Below are 23,136 nucleotides of genomic sequence, written 5' to 3' on the forward strand. Positions count from 1 at the left end.
TATGTTGGCAGCATTGTTTCTATTCCCATTATGCTGAGCACTGGCACTCCCCAGGGCTGTGTGCTTAGCTTGCTGCTGTTCATACTGCTTGAAGTATGACTGTCACAGGATCCAGCTCAAACCAAGTAATCAAGTTTGCAGATGACACAACAGTGGTTGGCCTCATCAACAACGATGATGAGATGGAGTACAGAGAGGAAGTGGAGTGGCTGGTAGACTGGTGTGAGAAGAACAACCCAAGTCTGAAGGTGGAGAAGCCCAAAGAAATCTTGGTGGACTTCAGGAAGGTGCAGATGAACCATCCCCTTCTCTAAATATATGGCTTCACCAAAGAGAAAGTTCAGTGCACCAAGTTCCTGAGAGTTCACATCATAGATGACCTCACCTGGTTCCTTAATATCTTCCTGAACAAGAAGGCACCACAGCGTCTCCACTTCCTAAGGAGATTGAGACGTGTGAGGCTCTTACCTACCCTCGCCCGCCACTTAACTGTATTTTGTAGGAACACCATTGAGAGCATCCTGACAAGTTGCATCTCCGTCTGGTATGGGAGCAATCAAGCATCAGACCGGAAGTCCTTACAAGGGACTGTAAGAACAGCTGAAAGGCTCATAGGGGTCATTACAGCTCATATTGGACAGTCCTCTGAGACAGCAACACCATCTGAACTCCAAGGAATTACAGAATGGACATGATGTGGACTCTACAGTGCCCCTAGCAACTCAAGTGAGGCTGACAGTGATGAAACAATAAGATTGACAGCTATGTCACATCTTGCTCCAGTGAAGACCAAGGGGATGAAGATACACAAAGCTGAAGATAAAACCATTGCTAATTAAATTTAACAGCTATTACTCAACCACTTGTTGGATCTCAGTAATTTTCGATCCCCGAGTTCTTTTAGGTGTTCAGGAATGAGCGAGAAGATTTGATTTTTCACGATCATTTATTTTAAAGTTTAAACACAGGACAGATACTAAGCAGATAAAGTAACAGTAATACAAGGCAGATGAGAAATTAAAGAGATTCAATGGCACTTTGGAAAGATCTATCACCCTTGTACTCGAGATAACAGAAATTCCTATGGTAGAGGCTATTCAATTATGACACGTGTATAATGTTCACTTGCACTTAACCAATTTAAAATGAAAAAGGGTGATAAACCATAATGTAACTGCTATACTGCCTTCTGGAATTATGGAAACAAATCTGAACACTGTATCTCAGATGAACTTACAAGATTATCTGGCACAGCAAATACACTCTCTAGGACACATTGGAGTGCAAAAGATGCCAATCATATTCTCTCAATGGTGATGGAATCCAAAGTGTGGGGCACAAGCTCAACATATCTGTGAAAGATGCATGATATGCCAGTAGAAAAAATCCTGAAGCAGCAGAAAAGGCACCACAATTAAGTGCTCTTGCCCCACCTAGTCCATTTTTACACTTACAAGTGGACTATATTTCTTTGCCAAATTGTCATAAATGCTCAAATGTACTGGCAATAATGGACAAGTTTTCAAGATGGGTGGAAGCTATTTCAGCAAGGAAAGCCTCTGCCACACACAGAGCAAAAACTGATCAAGGACTATACTCCCAGATGGAGATTGCCATGTCATATCGACTCTGACCAAAGAACGCATTTCACTGGGAATGTTTGTCTGGAATTATGTCAACTGATGGACATTGAATGGTGTTTTCATTGTCCACATCACCCATATTCATCAGGACAAGTGGAACAAATGAATGGAACCATCAAAGAATGATTGACTAAGTATCATGAGGGTGCACCATAGCCTACAGCTCTTCCTGTAGTCTTGTGTAGCATCAGAACAACTACAAACAAAAACATTAAACTAAGTCCATTTGAGATGATAACAGGGCACCCTACGTCACTGCCAGGAGCCCTCGTTCTGAGAGAAGCTGATGTACATATTATGGCAGATAGTTTAGTTAACTATTGTGTTAACTTAACCAAAGCTGTACAGCCTGCTTCTCAGAAGGCTTCTCCTGCTTGGAGTAATCCATGGGAAGGCAGACATATCCTGATTCCTGGTCAGTGGGTGTTGATTAAGAATCTGCACAAGGATCCACTGGGACCTCGATGGGATAGTCCTTATCAAGTGCTGTTAATTACCGACTCGGCGGTAAAAGAAGGCAAAATTAAGTGGATACATGCTAGCCACTACAAGGAGGACAAGCTTTGTGGTTAATGTGCTCTTAACCTCTTGGCCACAGTGCCTGCTCTGAGAAAATCACTAACCACCCAGAAAACTTCAGCAGGTCAACGACTGCTGGACGTTATGAAGTTTATTCTAATATTATTTGTTGTTGTTGTTATATTTTGCCAATCTTTCCTACTCACAATGTACCAGTTAAGATGAATCAACATACACTTGCGAGTATCACATGGGGGAGAAGGAGGTTATGGTGTAAGAAGAGAGAGGGGGAAGAAGATTGTACCAAGACCATCTGTTCCCCATGAGTTGTACTGGGATTGTGTGTGGGTAGTGTGGTTGTATCAGGGCTATCTGAATCCTACGGTTATACCTGGACTGTGCGTACGGTTGTACTGAGACTGTGCATGGGCCATGTAGTTGATCGTGGGTTGAGCTGTGTGCTGTGTTTCTGCCTGTTTAGGAGCTATCTGTGAAGGAGGAGGAAGGTTACACCCACAGACTTTGCCTGGTTGACCTCCGAGCATCATGGACCCCAACCAACCGCACGGTGGCATTCGGGCTCTATGATGGGTACAAGAAGGCAGCCGTGCTGAAGCGTAACCTATCTACTGAGGCGCTGAAGGGATTAAAGATTGACATCGACTTGCAGACCAAGAAACCGAAACGGCCACCGCCACTACCTGCTGCCTCCAGCACAGATGAGGAGAAACAGGAACCAAAACCGCAGGAAGGGCCGGTGAACAGAGAGGAGGGGCGGTTGCGTGGAGAGGCAGCAAGAGGAGGTGAGGGGGCCCTGCATTCTCTGCAAAGTGTTCAGTGTGGACTCATTGGGTTGGAGGACCTGGCCCCATGCCATTTAATACTATGACATATTCTAGGCTTGTTTCCAGTGCAATATTAAGGGAGCATCACACTGTTGGACAGTCTTTAACTCAAGACCCCCCCCCCCCCCGCTCTCTTGTGTGGTTGTAATAATTCTTTTGGGTCCTACAGGTAGAGCTGGCGCCAGTATTTATCCCTTGACAAATCTGTGAAGCTGCTTCATCAGTAATTACCATGTTGTAGTTTATGGGCTCCTACTGTTCACATTTGCTGCATCAAAGGAGTTAATCCTTAGTCATCTCTGATGTGTTGTGTGACTTCTTGGGTCTCTGGAAGGAGGGGGAAGAAACGCATACACCCTCCTCACGACACCACCTCTCCGTTCATTGCCCCAGGTGCCTCCATGTTACAGAAGCTGATCGAGGAGACGGACAGGTTTGTCGTTTTCACAGAGGAGGACTCTGGGGTGTGCGACCAGCTGTACGGGATCGTAGCCTGTCAAACAGGTGATGTGTTAAACCGGAACTGGATGATCGAGCTGGTGAACTCCCAGGTAGAGTGATTGCTGGAGGGGTCACTGAGAGAAACATGCCAATGCTCCAAGGAAAGAAGCTCCCTCTACATCTCCTCTCTCCCTCCCCACCATTAATTTTCTCTCATTTCACTCCCTGGGCTCTCTACACAGCTTCCCACACTACCATTCAGAACCCCAAACTGTCCTTCCAGGTGAGATAACAATTCACTAGCAAGTCTATCGGGGTTGTCCACTATATCCGGCGCTCTAGGTCTGACCTCTTCATCGGTAAGACCTGACGTCAATCGGGAGACCATGTTGTTGAGCACCTTCAGTTCATCCGTCGCAAAATGTAGGTTTTCAGAGTGACCACCCATTCGACTTTGACTTCCCATTCCCATTCTGACATGTCTGTCCGTGGCCTCCTCTACTGCCCTAATGGGGCCAAACTCAGATTGGAGGAGCAACACCTCATATTCAGTCTGTGTAGCCTCCAACCTGATGGCATAAACATCGATTTCTGTACCTTCAGATAAATTCTCCACCCACCGCTTTTTATCCTGTCATCTCTTTTCTTGCCTGCCCATTGCCTTTCAGGTTCCCCTCCTCCTTCCCTATCCTCCATGGTCCACTCTCTTCACCTATCAGATTCCTCCTTCCACCTATCGCCTTCCAGTTTCTTACTCCACCTTCCCTCCCTCCCTCCCCCCACTTTCCCTCCTTCCCCCTCAGCAGGCTTCCCCTATTATCTGCCAGCTTGTACTCCTCTTCTCCCACCTTTCTTATCCTGGCTTCTGCTCCCTTCTCTTCCTGTCCTGATGAAGGGTTTAGGCTTGAAATGTTGACAGTTTATTCCTTTCCATAGGTGCTGTCTGACCTGCTGAGTTCCTCCTGCATTTTGTGTATGTTCGTTCCCCTTCTATCTACTTTCTTCCACCTCACCATTACCCCCCTCCGCCTCACTCTCTTGACACCTCATCCATCTTTTAGTGCTTATTGTCCTTTGACCCTATTTCGTACCCTGTTGCCTTTGATATGTCATGACATGTACCCTCTGATCTGTCCACCTCTGTCCCTTAGGTGATGTTAAGAGGTGCTGAGACAGTAGGCTGTGTCTTTGTAAGTGCTGCCAAGGCACAGCTGATGCAGTGCCTGTACCACCCAGCCTGGTACAATGACACCCTCAAGCAAAAGGCCACCTGGACCTGCCTGCTGGACGGTATGCAGTACTTTGCCACCATGGAGACCAACCCTGCGGAGAATGAGGAGCGCCAGCTATGGTTAGAGGTGAGCTTAGTGGGTCAGCATTTCAAAGTTCAAAGTAAATTTACTATCAAAGTACATATACGTCACCACATGCTATCCTGAGATTGATTTTCTTGCAGGAATTCACAGTAGAAAAAACTAATACAATGGAATCAATGAAAAAACTGCACACAAAGACTCGAATAATATGCAAAGACAATAAACTGTAAATAAATAGACAAATAATACTGAGAGTATGAGTTGTAGAATCCATCGGTTATGGATCAATTCAGTTATGGCAAGTGAAGTTATCCACTCAGGTTTAGGATCACTCACTTTAACTGGTGTGCTGTTCTCCACTGGCTTTTCCTGTTCCCCAGCCCCTAGTATTCTCCCCACTTCCCCGTCTCAGTTGAACAAGCAGAGCAGGATCAGCTGAATTGGCCCACATTGTCAACGCTGAACATGATACCCAATTACACTAAGCTAGTTGGTGGCATGGTAATGTAACGGTTAGCAGAATGTTTTACAGTGCCCTTGACCTGGGTTCAATTCCCACTGCTGTCTGTGAGGAGTTTGTACGTACTCCCCATGACCATGTGGGTTTCATCCAGGTGCTCCAGTTTCCCAAGATGTATGGGTTAGGGTTAGTAAATTATAAGCATGCTGCGTTGGTGCCAGAAGAATTGGAACACTGGTGGGCTGTCTCCACTGCATTCTTGGACTGAGTTGGTCATTGACATAAGCTACATATTTCGCTGTATGTTTTGATGTACACGTGACAAATGAAGCTATCTTCAATCTAAATCTCTTTTGCCTGCATATGATCCATTTCCCTCCATTCTTTGCATATTCATACCTGTTTAAAAATCTAAACATCACTCTCATATTTGACTCCACTACCACTTATAGCAGCCCATTGCAGCCACTTGCCCCTTAAACTTCCTTTAATCTTAAACACATGTTCTCTATTCAACATTTCTACCCTGGGGAAAAGATTCTAACTGTCTACCTCTCCATGCCTTTCATAATTCTATAAACCTCTGTCAGGTTTTGTCACTCCAAAGAAAACAACCCATGTTTGTCCAACGTCTGCTTATCGCTCGTACTCTGTAATCCAGACAGCATCATGGTGAACCTCTTTTGCAGCCTCTCCCATTGGGCAAATTCAGATTTATTTATGACACGTACATAAAAACATACAGTGAAATGTGTCATTTGCATGAACAACCAACACTCAAGGACATGCTAGGGGTAGCTTGCAAGTGTTGCCACACATTTCAGTGTCAACATAAGATGCCCACAATGCTTGGCTGAACACAGAACACGACAAGCAACAAAACAAAAAGGGCAGGATGTTTTTGCAGGCTGCTACCAGCATGTCCTAGAGTGTTGGTTTTTAATGCAAATGACACATTTCACTGTATGTTTTGATGTACATGTGATAAATCACGTTAGTTGTTTGTCAGTCTTTGTGTGTGGTTTTTCATTAATTCTATTGTATTTCTTTGTTCTACTATGAACACCCGCAAGAAAATGAATCTCAGTGTAATATATGGTGACAAATATGTATTTTGATAATAAATTTACTTTCAACTTTAAACACAGTAGCATAATGGCTAATGCAACATTTACAGCTTGGGATGTTGGAGTTCGGAGTTTTATTCCAATGCCATCTGTAAGAAGTTCGGATGTCCTTCCAGTGACTGTGGATGTCCTCTGGGTGCTCTGGTTTCCTCCCACATCCAAAGATGTACCGGTTTGCAGGTAAATTGAAAATTGCTCCAAGATTGGGTTAGGCCCCTTTTCTCTCTTCTTGCCCATGTACGTACACAGTCCTTCAACCCCGTTTCTCCCTCTTGCCCACAAACGTATGCAGTCCTTCAAGCCCTGGTCTTCGGCCTCCAGTCAACTCAGACTCACAGACGTTGGCCCTTTGACTTCCCAGCAGACTTCCAGCCTCGTAGTAAAACCTCCTTTCGCCCATGTGAGAAAACTGGGAAAAGCCCTCCTAATGAAGCATCCTGGAAATAAATTCAGCATTTGTTGTCTGTTGCTAATAGATGCCAACAGACAAACACCATTTAATTACTCATGTTTGCTCTTCAGGTCAAAAACATCGAAGAGCATCGCACCCGGAACCTGGACTCTGTGGCAGAACTGATGGAGAGTGGACAGGCTGTGGGAGGGATGGTCAGCACGACAACAGGTGAGAGGAAGGTGCTGTGGGCATTCAGTAGCAACAGAGAGATCTCCAGCACGTGGCAGTAACACCCTATATAGCTTGCAGCATGCACCAGATCTCACCTAAGCAACCCACCACAAGGCATTCGCCCTGACCCAGAGGGTAGCTTCCTCCCATTCTTGTTCACTCCTTCTCACCCCTTAGTTACAAGGTCACAGTTTTGAGTGTTGCTTAATCACTTAGTTCAGGTGAACCTGCCCATTTGGACACAGCAGTAACGTAGTGGATAGCATAACACTTTACAGTATCCATGACCTGGCTTCAATACCCTTTGCTGTCTGTAAGGAGTTTGTACATTCTCCCCTTGACCGTGTTGAGTTTCCTCTGGGTGCTCCAATTTCATCCCACAGTCCAAAGATAATTGGCTGGTAGGTTAACTGATCATTATAAATGCTCCTGTGATTAGGCTAGGATTAAATCAGTTGATTGCTGGATGACGTGGTTCAAACATCTAGAAGGGCCTGTTCCATGCTATATCTCAATAAATAAATAGTACTGAGACCACACTGCATTGTTAAAACACCTTCACTTTGATACGTTGTCAGGCCCACAAAAACATCAGTGGGTGCTCTCAAATGGAGGTGGTAGCTTTGTAAGAAAGTTTTTCCTGGGGAAATTACTAATCACTGAGAAACAGAATATTGACCCAGGAGTGTGTGATGGGATTGTGTAAAGGGAGCTTCACTCTGTGTTTGTTCCCAGGACAACGTGATAGGATGGTGTAGACAGAATGTCACTCTGTGTCTGACCCCAGGAGTGTGTGATGGGATGGTGAGGGGGGAGATTCACTCTGTGTTTGACCCTGGGAGTGTGTAACAGGATGATATAGAAGGAGTTTTACCCTGTGTCTGACCCTGTGGGTATGTGATGGGATGGTATGTGTTGTGTTTGATACTGAGGGATAGTGCTGATCACACCTAGTCCCCAGCATGCAGGTTATTCAACTGAACTTTACTGATCACTCTGCTTGAATCGTTGAACTCCTCCCATGTGGGTGTGGCTAACTGAGTGGCATAGGAATAACCTATAAATTACCACTACATCTCCCCTTCTAGGAAGAAAAGAAAAACTAGGTACATATTTATTGTCCACAGAACTGCATTGAAATTAGTTACTGAAATTGAGTGAATCAGTTCACTTTACCCATAATTCATAACTTATGCTCCTACATAAGCATAAAGAAGAATTGCCTATATTATACCTGTCTTTCTCTTTGTTTTTACCAGTCTCTCAGTCTGGGTTTTTCATCCTTTTTTTTTCCACCAGTTCCTATCTTTAGTATCTCTTATTTTGTCAAAACATTTAATCTAATGGAGGTCAGGGTAGACAGCCTGAACACCCTGGCAAAGTGAGAGGATTATTCTGTTTCTTTAATCACATGCCCTAAGCTATTAGTATGTCTCTGTGGTGGGATAGATAAATGACCTGATCTGGTATAGGTTCCTGGAAGTGTTGGGAGTGTTGGAGATTCTTGAACAGCATGTCCACCTCAGGTAAGTGGTCTTCGTCATTAGGATCAGCCACTCTATTTCTTTCTCTACCGTTAGTGACTTTGGCTGCACACCTGTTCACCTGATGTTCTGGTCGTGGTGCATGCTGCTGGACTAGTGTTGCTTTGGTGAACCGGTCTGAAACCCAAACAGCTTCACCACTCCTGAGCGGCAACAAAGATTTTGCTCTGTGCCTGAGATTGTACATGATCTTTGTTTTCTCACGTTGCGTTGTCTCTAAGTTTCTCACTTTGTCTGAGTCTGGAAAGTGAGGTTGGAGAAGGGAAAGAAGAAAGGGCAGGATTGCTCTCAATCTGTGATGGGCTGTAGCCGTGTGCAAGCGATGTGGAGCGATAAGCTAGCAGTGCTTTGTCAGGATCTTTTACTTTCCATAGGAGACTCTTAACAGTTTGCACTGCTCTTTCTGCTTCTCCATTTACCTGTGGGTACTGTGGACTGCTTGTCTAGTGTTTGAACTCATAGTCCCTAGCCAAGGCTTTGAATTCTGAGCAGCTGAAGTGTGGACCGTCGTCTGACACTAGTGTCCCTGGTTTTCCATGGAAAGCGGATACAGCTGTCATGTGCTGTATAGCTGCTGCTGAGGAGTAGAGGACAGCTTGGACACCTCAACATTCCATGAGTAGTAATCCCCAGTGAGAGGATATTTGTCTCTCTTTAACTTGAAAATGTCCGTGCCTGTAATTTTGCATCGAGAGTTTGGGAATCCTGTGGGACGGAGAGGTTCAGCATGATTTTTGTGCATGTTTCTGCTTGCTTCCCATTGCCTTACTTAATCTCCCAGCTGTGTGCTCAGACCAGGCCAGCACACAGATTGCCTTGCTTTTAGACAACATTTGTTGATGCCTTGATGTCCTTGGTGGATTTGACTGATGATTTTGGCTTGCATAGAAGCAGGATTGATGAGTCTGGAGCCCTTTAGCAGAAAACTGTCAAGAGTGGTGAGTGTGTCTTTTTGAAGCCAGTAAGGTTTGAGTTGGTGAGCTCATTTTGGAACAGCTGGCCATCCACACGCTCACAGTATTGCATGACCTTGCTGCAGATTTTGTCCTTTATCAACTCACAGGAATTCTGTCATTTACTCTGTGCTAAGTAGACGGTGGTGTCCTCCATGAGGGCAGAGTCAGCTTTTGTCCACTCACTTCTGCATAACATCCTCGACAGAGTGTCCGGTGTTGTAAAAGATTTGCCAAGGCCATGTTCAATGTCATAACAGTATCACGAGCCTCATTCTGAATCTTTGCAGATGTGGAGTTAGGTCATCTAAGAGTTTCGAGCCGAAGAGGCTGACAAGTGGCTTGTGGTCTGTTTCAAGTAGGAATTTTGTGCCTATCGAGTAGCAGCTGAACAGTTCACAAGCCCACACATGAGCTGTGTTCTCTTTTTCAACGCTGATAAGTAGGAGTCAGTGCTCCTGATGCCTACACCACCAGTTTCCATACACCACTGCAGTAGTGCATGCGCGTGTGCTGAGACCTAGGTTGCTTTGTTCAGATCAAAGAACGCCAATGTTGGCAGAGAATTGAGCTCTGTTTTAAGTGATGAGAATGACTTCACCTGTGGCGCATCCCAGCTCCAAATGTTTCTCTGAGAGAAGGTGGTCACAGAGTGGTTTTACTCTCTGCCAAATCTGGAATGAAATTTCCCAGCTGGTTTACCATGCCAAGGAAACTGCAGATCTCTGATGGATTGTTCCATGTTCCAAACTCCTGTCTGCTTGTCTGAATCTGGTTTCACTCCCTCTAAGGACAGTGGGTGGCCTAAGAATATCACCTCCAACTTTGCAAATTCGCATTTCTTTTTGTTCAGGGCAATTCCAGCCCGTTTCAGTTTCTCCAAGGCAGCTTCCAGTCAATTGACATGTTCCACACTTAAGCCTCCAAAGATGAGTGTATCGTCCATGTGACACACTACTTCTTCCAATCCTTCCAAAATTTGCTTCATCCTCATCTGAAAGAGCTCAGGGGCTGATGAGATGCCAAAAGGGAATTTCTTGAAGGCATACCGTCTAAATGGTACGATAAAGGTTGTGAGCTTCCGTGACTCAGGAGCTAAACGGATCTGCCAGAACCCCGAGTTTGCATCCAGTTTGGTGAAGAACTTTGTTCCACCCTGCATACCCAATGTGTGCTCAACAGAGGGCAGAATAAACTTCTCTTGCCTCACTGCATTATTCAACACAATTCCTCAATTGCGCCATCTGGCTTGGGAACAAGAACAATGCCCACACACTAGTCAGTAGGTCTATTCATTCCAGTTATGATGTCAATTTCACCTTTGACTTGGTTCCTCAATGGGACGGGTATATGTCTCGCGGTGGTCAGAGAGTAGGGCGTCACTCCTAGCCTCAGCTGGATAAGGTACTCTTCTTTTAGTACCCCAAGCCTGCGAACAACTCCAGTGAACATTGTTTAGTGAATCCATCTTTGCAATAAGGTTCAGCTTCTCAATGGCATGTCGTCCCAGTCATGATGAGAAGAGATTCTGGACAACGTAGACATCCTCTTTGAACTGTTCCTCATTTTTATGGAAGGAAGTAGTAAACATTCCTTTCATATTGAGTGCCCCATGAGCACTTCCTTTGTCGGGTTTAGCTAATGTCTGTTCTCTTCGCCAGTTTTGTGAACAGACATTGGGAGACGGCTGTGACATCTGCCCTAGTGTCCATGTTGAATGTCACTGCCTCATTTTGAAACTGAATGGTAGTACACCAGTCTTGTCTAGAGCCCCAAGGAAGGCTCTCTCTCCATCTGAATCATGGTCTTCTTTGACTTCCTGAGGAACTGTTTTTGAGTGCCTTGGGGAGGGCTTTTATTAGGTAAGTAGATGTAGGTACTGCGGGTATTTGCTCCATTTTCCTGTTTGTTTGTTTATTATTTTATTAATTTGGACTACAAAAGTAGTCTTTTCTCTCCCTGAGAGTTTGACTTTTCTACTATGTCTGTGTCTTGGTGCTAGTGGCCCACAGATCATTACAAATATATCCACTTTTGAGTGTAGATTGAAGGTGTTGCCTAGCCCTGGCCAGGACTGAGATCAGCCTCATGGTGCATACAATTTAGCATACTAGCAAAGGCAGTTTAGGTTGTTAAGTCTCTGAATATTTTTCATAGATAAATGCGAACAAGAACAGTCTTACTGTAAATTCTCTCTTGTTGGGACTTTTAGCTGGCCTGTAGCACCAACTTATTGATGATCGACCACTTCTGACACCTTCTTATGTTTGATATTGAGGGAGAGTGCAGAGCACACCAAGATGCCAGCATGCAGGACATTCAACTGAACTTTATTGATCACTCTGCTTGTACAGTATGGGAACTCCTCCCATGTGGGAGTGGCTAACTAGGAATGTCCTATTAACGACCATTACAGTGTGGAGGGAGTTTCACTCTGTGTCTGACCCCGGGAGTGTGTGATGGGACGGTGTGGAGGGAGATTCACTCTGTGTCTGACCCCGGGAGTGTGTGATGGGACGGTGTGGAGGGAGTTTCACTCTGTGTCTGACCTTGGGAGTGTGTGATGGAACAGTGTGGGGGGAGCTTCACTCTGATCCTGGGAGTGTGTGATGGGAAAGGGAACTTCACTCCCAAGCCTGTATTTTCCTTGGAGGGAGTTGCCTTCCCAATTACAGATGGATACAGAAAAGCTTGGCAGTTTACTGGGAGTGGAACTTTCATCAGTTCTGGCTGATTAACTGTGCGCTTGGTTTCTCTTCCTTCAGACTGGAACCTCCCTGCCGAAGGCTATCAGCCGCAGCAAGTGCAGAGGATCATCTCCCGCTGTAACTGCCGGATGTTCTATGTCAGTTACAGCCATGATATCGAGCCTGAGTTGGTGACCCAGATCAAACCCCCCGAGGTCCATGAAGACCAGAAGGAGGACCTGCTGAAGAAGCAGAATGGTAGGTTTGAGAGTCAAGCTGCTTCCGAGCAATGTTAAACTCAGGCCATGGGTGTGGGATTTGATACGAGGGGCACGGATTGGCAATCTGGAGTGAGACTGGATCTTGCAAACCTTAAGCAACCCACCACAAGACTTTAACCCTGGCGCAGATGGTAACTCCCTCCCATTCCTGTTCATTTTCTGTCACAATGTCGAAGTTTTCTTCTTCTTTAGTCCATTACCCCTACTGGGACATGGGCCGCTGACATCTGCTCCCCTGTCCTGGACTGAAGGTTGATCAACCCTGTGGCTTCTGCTTTCACCACACAACTTCATACGTCTTCCAGGCAATGATCCTTCCTCTTCCATGAGTGAGGTCTTTGGAGTTTCTGTTGGTGTTTCTGTAGCTCTGGGATTTTACAGGATGGGGTTGCTCACTCCATGCTCAACCCTTCTGCTTTCACAGCTGGGCTTGGGACTGTCAATGGCAGAGTTAATCACAATTCAGTCAGATGAATCTACCCCAGTGCATACTGAAGCAACTCTGCATTGTCCACTCCTTCACTCAGATACAGCATGAAGCCCAAGAAATTATTGATGCTTTCAGATGGACGAGCTAGCTTTGAAACAAAGTTTTCTCTGAGGATATTATTTATCCTTAAACACAATTTTGTTTAAGGATAAGTAATGACCAAAAGATTTGAGACATCCACTGATCCTATCACACATGTTCCTACATAGAACATAGAACAGTACTGCACATTACAGGCCCTTCGGCCCACAATGTTGTGCTGACCCTCAAACCCTGCCTCCCATATAAACCCCCCCCACCTTAAATTCCTCCATATACCTGTCTAGTTGCCTCTTAAACTTCACTAGTGTATCTGCCTCCACCACTGGCTCAGGCAGTGCATTCCACGCACCAACCACTCTCTGAGTAAAAAACCTTCCTCTAATATCCCCCTTGAACTTCCCTCCCCTTACCTTAAAGCTATGTCCTCTTGTATTGAGCAGTGGTGCCCTGGGGAAGAGGCACTGGCTATCCACTCTATCTATTCCTCTTAATATCTTGTACACCTCTATCATGTCTCCTCTCATCCTCCTCCTTTCTAAAGAGTTAAAGCCCTACTAGCTCCCTTAATCTCTGATCATAATGCATACTCTCTAAACAAGGGAGCATCCTGGTAAATCTCCTCGGTACCCTTTCCAATACTTCCACATCCTTCCTATAGTGAGGTGACCAGAACTGGACACAGTACTCCAAGTATGGCCTAACCAGAGTTTTATAGAGTTGCATCATTACATCGCGACTCTTAAACTCTATCCCTCGACTTATGAAAGCTAACACTCCATAAGCTTTCTTAACTACCCTATCTACCTGTGAGGCAACTTTCAGGGATCTGTGGACATGTACCCCCAGATCCCTCTGCTCCTCCACACTCCCAAGTATCCTGCCATTTACTTTGTACTCTGCCTTGGATTTTGCCCTTCCAAAGTGTACTACCTCACACTTCTCCGGGTTGAACTCCATCTGCCACTTCTCAGCCTACTTCTGCATCCTATCAATGTCTCTCTGCAATCTTCGATAATCCTCTACACTATCCACAACACCACCAACCTTTGTGTCATCTGCAAACTTGCCAACCCACCCTTCTACCCCCACATCCAGGTCATTAATAAAAATCACGAAAAGTAGGGGTCCCAGAACACAAGGTCCTCTTGTGTTTACAATCAAAAAGGAGACTATGGTAGGTGGTTATGTTCAATTGCTAAGTTAGCAGGTCGGTGAATGACAGCCTTGATGTGAGTAGTATTTGGGTGGAAAGTGACTGGCTGGGAAAGACTCAGGGGGTGTCTGCTGAGTTGCAGCATTTCCTGCACTGATTTTTTGCTCTGACTACACATGTAGGTGCTGTGGACACATTCACCCTGATCCACCATGACCTGGAGATATCCACCAACCCAGTGCAGTACGCCATGATCCTGGATATCGTTAACAATCTGCTGTTGCTGGTTGAACCCAAACGCAAAGTAAGCTCTGTAATGAAAATATCTTAGACTTTGTTTCTTGTTCTTTTCTGATTCAGCAGCAAGGCGTATCCACAAACAAAGGACACGCACTGTACACTTGTTGAAAATTATAATAAATTACTTTATAATTATATCAAGAATAAAATGCAGAAAGAAAAATGATTAATAAAACAGTGAAAGAGACAAAATAATACTTATTGCCCAGTGACTAAACCACTCCTCACAATGTCCTGCCGAAGGGAACAACCACAGATGCCCTCACCTCCCTCCTGCTTTGTGTGTACGTGCATGTGTGGGGGTGTTGCTGGCTATATCCATTTCTCTGGTTCCAGGAGCACAGTGAGAGGAAGCAGCGAGTGCGATTCCAGCTGGAGATTTCCAGCAATCCAGAAGAGCAGCGGAATAGCATCCTCCATCTGCAGGATGCTGTCAGGATGCACGTGACCCGGATCCGGCAGTTGGAGAAACAGATCCATCTGATTGTCAAGGTAACCTCTCATTTCCCTTACATCCGTGTGGGACTGGCACCTACGCTGTCACCTGCCAGGGCAGGGGCAGTGATCAGAGGGAATAGTAACAGGTACTGCACTGGAATCCTGCGAGATTAATGTTGGACATTCACTTTGAACACATGGTGCAGCCTGGGTTAGGGCCATTGTAATGTAAGGGTTGAGAATTCTGAAGACTTCCAGAGACAAAGACCCCCACCTTCCCCCCCCCCCCCCCAGTGCAGTGCTCTGGAGTTCTGCCCCTGAATCTCCCGGTTTGAACTCACAGCCTGTTGCATGGAGGGAGAACACCGCTTATGGAGGCACTGGATATGGTGTGGCTGTGAACTTCGTGTGTGTGTGGGGGAGAGCAGGATTGTGCGTGATGGGAGATTGGGCCTGAAGGGGGGAGTTTTGCTGGATGCCGACGACTGGTTCTTGTATTTCAGTCTCTGCAAGATGACAGCCATAACACTACATTGTTGAACCAGAGCCACGAGCTACAGGTGCGGCTGAACCAAGAGAAGACAGATCTACAGGCCAAGAGCGAGGAACTCAACATTCTCATCAGGTGAGCATGCAAGGAAGAGAGAGCTGTCAAAATCACCATGTACATTTACATGTATAAGGAATTTGCTGTGGTGATCTGGTCAGGGTGTGACATGTAACAAAAAGCAACAACATTCAACAATTATATAAACAAAAGAGTTAGAGATTAAAGGACTGATATGAAATAAAATGTGCATCAATACATAATACCCGCTTGAATTTACAACATTATAAGAACAGTTTAAAGCTCAAAGTAAGTTTATTATCGAGGTATGTATATGTCACCAAGCACTGTCCTAAGATTCTCTTTCTTGCGGGCATTCACAGAACAAAGAAATCCAATCAAATCAGTGAAAAACTGCACATAAAGAAAGACTGACAACCAACCAATGTGCTAAAATAGACAAATGCAAACATAAAAATCCAACTAATAAATGCAAATAAATACTCAGAACGTGAGTTGTAGATTCCTTGAAAGTGTTTACAGTGCAAAGCTGTAAATGGGGGGGAGGGGGAGAGGCTGACTAGAGTAGCTGATATGGAACCATCTGGGGGAAGAGACTTTTAAGATGGCATTAAGCTTTTGTTTTAATAGCGCTTTCCAGAAGGGATCAATAAAGTATGTCTGTCTGTCTGTTTCCAGAAGGGAACTTTTGGAAAAGGCACTTTGCAGGGTGGGTAGTGCCCACAATGATTTTTCTTGCTCACTGTGTCCTGGGCACATACAAGTCCTGCAGTGATTATAAACTGCATGCAGCCAATGACCTTGTCTGGTGACCTGACAGTTTGCTGTAATTTTTGTACATACTGCACCAAACTAGACAGTCATGGATGATGTGAAGATGCTGACTATGATGGCTGTGTAGAATTGCTCCAGGATGTTCTGGAGAAGATGAGATTTTATCAATTGCTGCAAAATTACAAAATTCCTTGACATAACGACTTCTGGTGTCCTCTTCCTGAGTTAGATCAATGGACCCTTGTGGCAAGGGATATGAAGCTCGTAGTATTGATGTACAGAGTAGCAGGACCTAAAATTCAGACTCCAGATGAATACAGACCAAACCAATGTCCATTGGGTCTCTGCCTCTGCTCAGGAAGAATATATCATGCTTTATATTCTGTGCGTGGTATATATTCAGTGGCCACTTTATTAGGTACAGGAGATACCTAATAACAGGGCCACTGAGTGTATGTTCATGGTCTTTTGCTGATGTAGCCCATCCACTTCAAGGTTCAACATGTGCATTCAGAGATGCTCTTCTGCACACTGCTGTTTTAATACATGGTTATTTGAGTTACTGTCACCTTCCTGACAGCTTGAACCAGTCTGTCTATTCTCCCCTGACCTCTCTCATTAACAAGGTGTTTTTGTCCACAGAACTGTCACTCACTGGATGTATTTTGCCTTTCACACCATTCGCTGTGATCTCTAGAGAATGTTGTGTGTGAAAATCCCAGGAGATCAGCAGGTTTTAGATATTCAAGCTACTCTTTCTGACACCAACATTCAATCCATGGTCAAAGTCCCTTAAATCACATTTCTTTCTGATGTTTGGTCTGAACAACAACTGAACTTTTGAACACATCTACATTGCTTTTATGTATTGAGTTGCTGCCACATGGATGTGTGATTAGATATTTGCATTAATGAACAGGTGTCTATCCTGATCTACGGTTTTATAGAGCAAATATGTGGTCTGTCACACTGTTACATCCCATTATCCTGAAGATTAACTTTATTTGTCACAAATATATTGAAACATACAGTTGAATGCGTCATTCCCGTCAACGACCAGCACAATCTGAAGATGTGCTGGGGGCGCCTGCTTCCAGCTGCAACATAGCAAGTCCACAACTTACTAACCCTGACGTGTACATCTTTGGAATATGAGAGGAAACCGGAGCACCCGTAGGAAGCCCATGTGGTCATGGGGAGAACATGCAAACTCCTTACAAACAGCAGCAGGAATTGACCCCAGGTCACTGTCCCTGTAAAGAGTTGCACTAACTGCAGTGCTACCATGCTTCCCGTTTGACCCTGTGTCTGACCCCCCTGCCTTCCAGGTGTTTCAAGGACTTCCAACTCCAGCGGGCAAACAAGCTAGAGCTCCGCAAGCAGCAGGAGGACGTGAGCGTGGTACGGCGCACTGAGGTTTACTTTGCCCAGGCACGCTGGCGTCTGACGGAAGAGGATGGGCAGCTGGGTATTGCCGAGCTAGAGCTGCAGCGGTTCCTGTACAGCAAGGTACCAGGGGATGCTGGGGCCACCGGGCATTGCGGATGAAGGAGAATATGTGCAGGGCTCTCTTGGTGATCATGTCATAGGGTGGTTCAGCACAGAAACAAGCCACTTGGACCACCATGTCCATGCTGGCCATCAATTTTCCATCTAGACCACAGACTGAAACCATCTATTTATTTAGTGATACAATGTGGAGAAGGCCCTTCTGCACCACACAAATCTGATTAACCCTAACCTAATACAGTACAATTTTCTGTACAGTGACTAACACTACTCACATGGCACCTCATCTGTGGCCAGTAAAGATTTAAAAATTCCTTTCATTGCCTACTATAGTAGCCTGGGATAAACTTTATATGCCCCTCAGGATTTATCCACGTTGAAGCCTCCCAAGACAACTAAAATCCTTCCTTTTTTTTAACAATAACACATTTTAGAATTTCACATCAAGAAATTTTCCAACTGCATTATACCTTTTGGAAGGAAATAGAGATAAAATATATATTAATTTATGACCTCACCTACTCCTGTGATGATATGCAACGTGAATTCCCAAACCATCCTTATTCCCTTTCATAACTGCCTTGACATTATGATTACTCTCTTCTAAATGCTCTTTCTCTGATACTTTAACCTGTTACCGGTCCACATTTCCTTTGATTTAGTCCAGTGCTGTCCCTTCTCCTGTGGGACAGATTCAGATTTATTTATCACACATATATGGAAACGTAGTGAAATGCGTCATTTGCATTAACGACCAACACACCCAAGGGTGTGTTGAGGGCAGCCTACAAGTGTCTAAAGCATGTCCACAATGCTCAGCAGAACACCACAGAACACAACAAAGTAGAACACAGAAAACACCAAAACAATAAGAGCAAAACAGGTGAACGAGAGGTTTGTCCCTCTCACCCACCCACCCATGCAGACACACAGTCCTTTAACCCCAGGAGAGGCTGTCTTCAAACTCATGGATTTGCAAACTCTGGGCCCTGATTTCCCCGGTGAATTTGCGGAGGTTCACAGACTGAAGACTCCGGTCATCAAGCTTCAACTTCTGGAATCAAACTTTGGGCTTCAACCTTCGGAATTGACCCAGAACTCACAGATGTTGGATGAGGGCCCAAACTCCAGGCCTTGAACGCTGAACTCACTGAATGCAGGAACCTGAAAACTGGGCCTCGAAACTCCAGTACTGTCAATGACAGAGCCCCAAAAGTCCTTGCTGGTCTGTCGCCTGACATTTGACTATGCCGATGCTGCTGGACTTGGAACGTGGAGTGAAGGCTTAGACTTGGACTTGGACCAGTCTGGACTCCAGTTCCCCCACATCACTGTGCCCAAACTGTAACCTGACCCCAAGCTCCCCTCTCTGTCTCCAAAACCATCCCTATGAACCTAAAAAAAACCCTAAAATCTAACTAAATCTGAGCCTTCATGGAGACCACAGCTCAGCACCATCTGGATTACTTGTTTACATCCTGACTCAAAGTCTCTCCTGAATGCATTTAATAAATTCCACCGTGTCAATGCCTTTCACTGTTGGTCACCCAGTTAATACTGAGGACATTGTGATCCCAGCTCCTCTAACTCGATTGCTCTGACCTCTTTCTGCAATATGTCTATGCACCACCTTCTCTACCTTCTACTAACTGTTAGGGGGCCGAAGAAATGATCATCCCTTTTTGTTTCCAAGTTCATAAGACGCAAGATCATGAGACATAAGACCACAGGACATAGGAATTAGGCTATTTAGACCATTCTATCATGGCTTGTGTATTTTCCTTCTCAATCCCATTCTCCTGCATTCTCCCCATAACCTTTGACACCCTGACTAATCAAGAACCTATCAACCTCTGCTCTAAATATGCTCAATGACTTCCACAGAATGCCACAGATTCACAACCCTCTGCCTAAAGAAATTCATCCTCATCTCTGTTCTAAAGGGACATCTCTCTATTATGAGTCTGTGCCTTCCTGTTGTAGACCCCCCCTCCCCCCACTGTAAGAATCATCTTCTCCATGTCCACTTTATCTAGGCCCTTCAATATGTTGGACAACCCCCTTCGTAGAGCAATGATGGTTTCCTTACTCAATACTGCGATGTCATAATGCTTTATTATGTCTGCAGCTTCTGTCTCCTAGAATGTTGTTACCGTTCCTGTCCATCTTTCAACCATATTCCCATGTGATGATCAAAACTCTAAATTAATCTGCCTTACTCAACCAATTCCTTGCAATAATATAAATGCAATTTAGCCTTCCAATCCACCCAGAATCAGAATCAGGTTTAATATCAGACATCTATCAGGAAATTTGTTGTTTTGCAGCAGCAGCAGTGTGGTGCAATACATTAAAGTATTACCATAAGCTACAATAAGAATGTATATTAAAAATAGTACCCAAAGTGAGGTATTGATGGTTTCATTGTCTGTTCAGACATCTCATGGTGGAGGGGAAGAAGCTGTTCCTGAAACACTGAGTGTGTCCTCAGACTCCTGTTTAATGAACTGTGCACAAGACAAGCTTTTCACAGTACCTCATTGCATGGGACAATAATAAACCAATTTACCAACTTATTCCCACTTTTCAGATTTCTGAAAGGATAATGACACTATTAACGCTACCTCACTATCTTTGCTCTCCTTTTGCGCTACCTATTAACGTTTTTATATTTCTTAAGTATTATACTATATTTTATTGCACTGTACTGCTGCTGTAAAACAGATTTTACAACATAATCATCTTATACTAATACTCTCCAATGTTGGTACCACAAGAAAAAGACTCTCCCCTCCCTCCTGCCTCTTGTAATTTTATTTCCAGTGGATTCCAGTTCGTAGGGCCTTCGATTAATCAGGGCAGCTGCTTATTTAGGACAACTCTTAAATAACAAAATTAGCCAGAGTTCTCCATTTATTTGGGACACTGTGCCACTTAATTAGGACAGGAGACAGTTGCTGAACAGTTTCTAACTAACCTCAGCCACATCCATTTGTATGGCCATTAGACATGGCACCATACTTTGGCTAATTGGGGCAACTGCTTAATTGAGCCAAAATGTCGTGGTCCCAATGTGCCCCAGTTGACCAGAATCCACTGTACTTTTATCTCGTCATCCCTCAGCTTTCAACACAACAGGGAAAACAAGCCTATCTGATCTTTCCCATTATCTAACACCCTCTGAAGCAGGAATCCCCAGGCTTGTGTCAGCCCAGGTATCACAGTCAGTGATTGAATGCTGCTTCTTGCTGCCGACAGGTGAATAAATCGGACGACACTGCAGAGCATCTGCTGGAACTGGGCTCCTTCACAATGAACAACCAGCTGCCAAACTCCTTGTATAAGGTAAGCACGACTGTACACCTCCAGAACTCATATTTCCTTAAAACTTGAGAGGTTATTCAGCCCATTGTGTCAGTGTTGACCCTCAGGGCAATCTCTTCAATCCCACTTCCTTCACTGTCTCCTGATTAAAGGGACATGGACTCATTTTAACACATTAGGACAGTAACCCCAGAGGAGTGGCAGGTGGTCGGCTCGGCCCTATCTCAGCTAGGCCCAAGAGCAAGCTCACCAGCAGCTCCTTTGAATGAACCGCCCCCTTCCATACTGGGTGGCCGTATATCAGGACTGCAGGATTGAATTGTAACCAAGATCTGAGGAGCAGCTCCTTTAGGACAGGTGGATGGAGTGTCAGTAAGCCTGTTTAAAAACCTGTTGCACAGTACTGCCCTATGCAAAACCCTGCACCCCAGGTCCCCAATGTACAGGGGAAGGACCCCTGCATAAAGAGATTTCCTCTGGGGTTCTCCCCTCCAGCTGGATGGTAAGACAGACCTTCCTGGTGAGTCTGGTCAGCAGACGAAGGCGAGGTGGTAGAAGGTCTGCCTCGGCAACTTGTGAAATGGCACAGCGGCCATTGCCACAAGGCGGCTTATGCTTATGTTATGTTGGACCCTCTCTCATGAGAAATCTCGGGCCTTGGGTCATACGAGCATTTCTGGCTGAGTAAGAGTTAGCACGGCTAGAATCCCTCCAGCTCCTGGGTCTCCCTGACCCCCACCACGACAGGACTCATCCTGTCCCAACACCCTGACTGGATGCGTCTAAACTTCAAACTTGCGATAAGTACTGCAGAGCAGCACGGCTGACGTTCACCGATGGGAGCAACGTGCCCTCCTGCAGAAAATGCCCCCAGCAAAGGAAGTGTGTCGCCAGCACATGCCCTCTCAGAGGGTGCTTGGTGTCAAGGTATCTACTCTGCAGAGGCCTAAGGCAGAGAGCCACCAGCTGGGTACGTATGCACACTGGTGACTGACTGCACTCCGTAATTGGAAGACTTAGGACCGCAGCAGAGACCGAGTGCCTCCTATTGCCCGAGAAGAAATCCAGTAGCCTCCTCTGGGTCCTAGAGACAAAAGTATTGGCTGAGACCTAAGTGACCAGCTGGTACCAGATCATTGAGACTACAAACTAATTCATAACCAGCACCCTTTCCTGGTTCAAAGTTGTCCAAAGTCGGCCCAACCAGCATACCGGCTGTGCAAAGACTTTTGTCGCTAGCCAGGCATCCTCAATGGAGCTCAGATAGAGGAGGATTGTGGTGTTCCACACAAAGAGTCTTAATTCCTCTGGCAGGAAGTCAACCCAGCACACATTTTACAGTTCACTCTTGCAGAGGCTGCAGCTCAGATGATCTGCTGGCAGTCTCTCATCCTCCAAGTCCACAAGCTCCGTGACCATGAGGAGGATGTCATCAGTGTAAACTGAAAGGAAGACCTCCTTGTCCAGTTCGTGTAGAACCATCAATGTCTTACGGAGAAGGCACAGGAATGGCTTCACACAAACAGAGTACAACTGCTCTGACATTGGGCTCTGCTGACGTATACCCCTCCCCCTCTGGCCCCACCACTTCCAAAGCACGAGGGTTCTGTCAAGGACGAGTTCACATTTATAAGGCACTCTGCAGCTGTGTGCAACAGTCAAACAATGGGCCACATTTCGTGGCCTGACCCCAAACGAGTGCAGAGTCCCAAAAGGTTACTCATGGTCCACTCTATCAAAAGCCTTCTCCTGGCCAAGGGAGAGAAAGGCGACTGAAAGTCCAGCCTTTCAGGACAGGTAAATCAGATCCTGGACAAAATGAATCTTGTCTTGAATGGACCCTCCTGGAAATCAGAATCCGAATCAGGTTTAATATTATTGCATGCATTGTTCTTTTGCAGCAACAGTATATTGTTACACATAATAAATAATTTTTTCAAACTGTGAAATATGAAATAAATAAATTAGTGGTGCAAAAAAGAGTGAGGTAGTGTCTGTGGGTTCATTGTCCATTCAGAAATCTGATGGTGCAGGGGAAGAAGCTGCTCCTAAAATGTTGAGTGTCTGTTTTCAGGCTCATGTACCACCTCGTTGATG

At 45.3% G+C, this 23,136-nt stretch overlaps 1 protein-coding gene across 4 annotated transcripts in view; it reads left to right on the top strand.

Moving 5' to 3' along the window:
- Positions 1-23,136, top strand: part of LOC140731570 (bridge-like lipid transfer protein family member 2) — a 109,583-nt gene that overhangs the window by 65,350 nt on the left and 21,097 nt on the right. For all 4 annotated transcript variants that reach the window (XM_073053090.1, XM_073053091.1, XM_073053092.1 and 1 more), the window contains exons 24-33: positions 2,644-2,965; positions 3,401-3,558; positions 4,600-4,806; positions 6,874-6,973; positions 12,239-12,418; positions 14,309-14,430; positions 14,763-14,918; positions 15,368-15,489; positions 17,535-17,715; positions 20,974-21,060. In XM_073053090.1, the coding sequence (XP_072909191.1) occupies positions 2,644-2,965; positions 3,401-3,558; positions 4,600-4,806; positions 6,874-6,973; positions 12,239-12,418; positions 14,309-14,430; positions 14,763-14,918; positions 15,368-15,489; positions 17,535-17,715; positions 20,974-21,060 (1,635 nt within the window). The remainder of the gene's footprint in view (positions 1-2,643; positions 2,966-3,400; positions 3,559-4,599; positions 4,807-6,873; positions 6,974-12,238; positions 12,419-14,308; positions 14,431-14,762; positions 14,919-15,367; positions 15,490-17,534; positions 17,716-20,973; positions 21,061-23,136) is intronic.

The sequence above is a fragment of the Hemitrygon akajei genome, chromosome 8 (assembly GCF_048418815.1).
Source record: "Hemitrygon akajei chromosome 8, sHemAka1.3, whole genome shotgun sequence".
NCBI lineage: Eukaryota > Metazoa > Chordata > Chondrichthyes > Myliobatiformes > Dasyatidae > Hemitrygon > Hemitrygon akajei.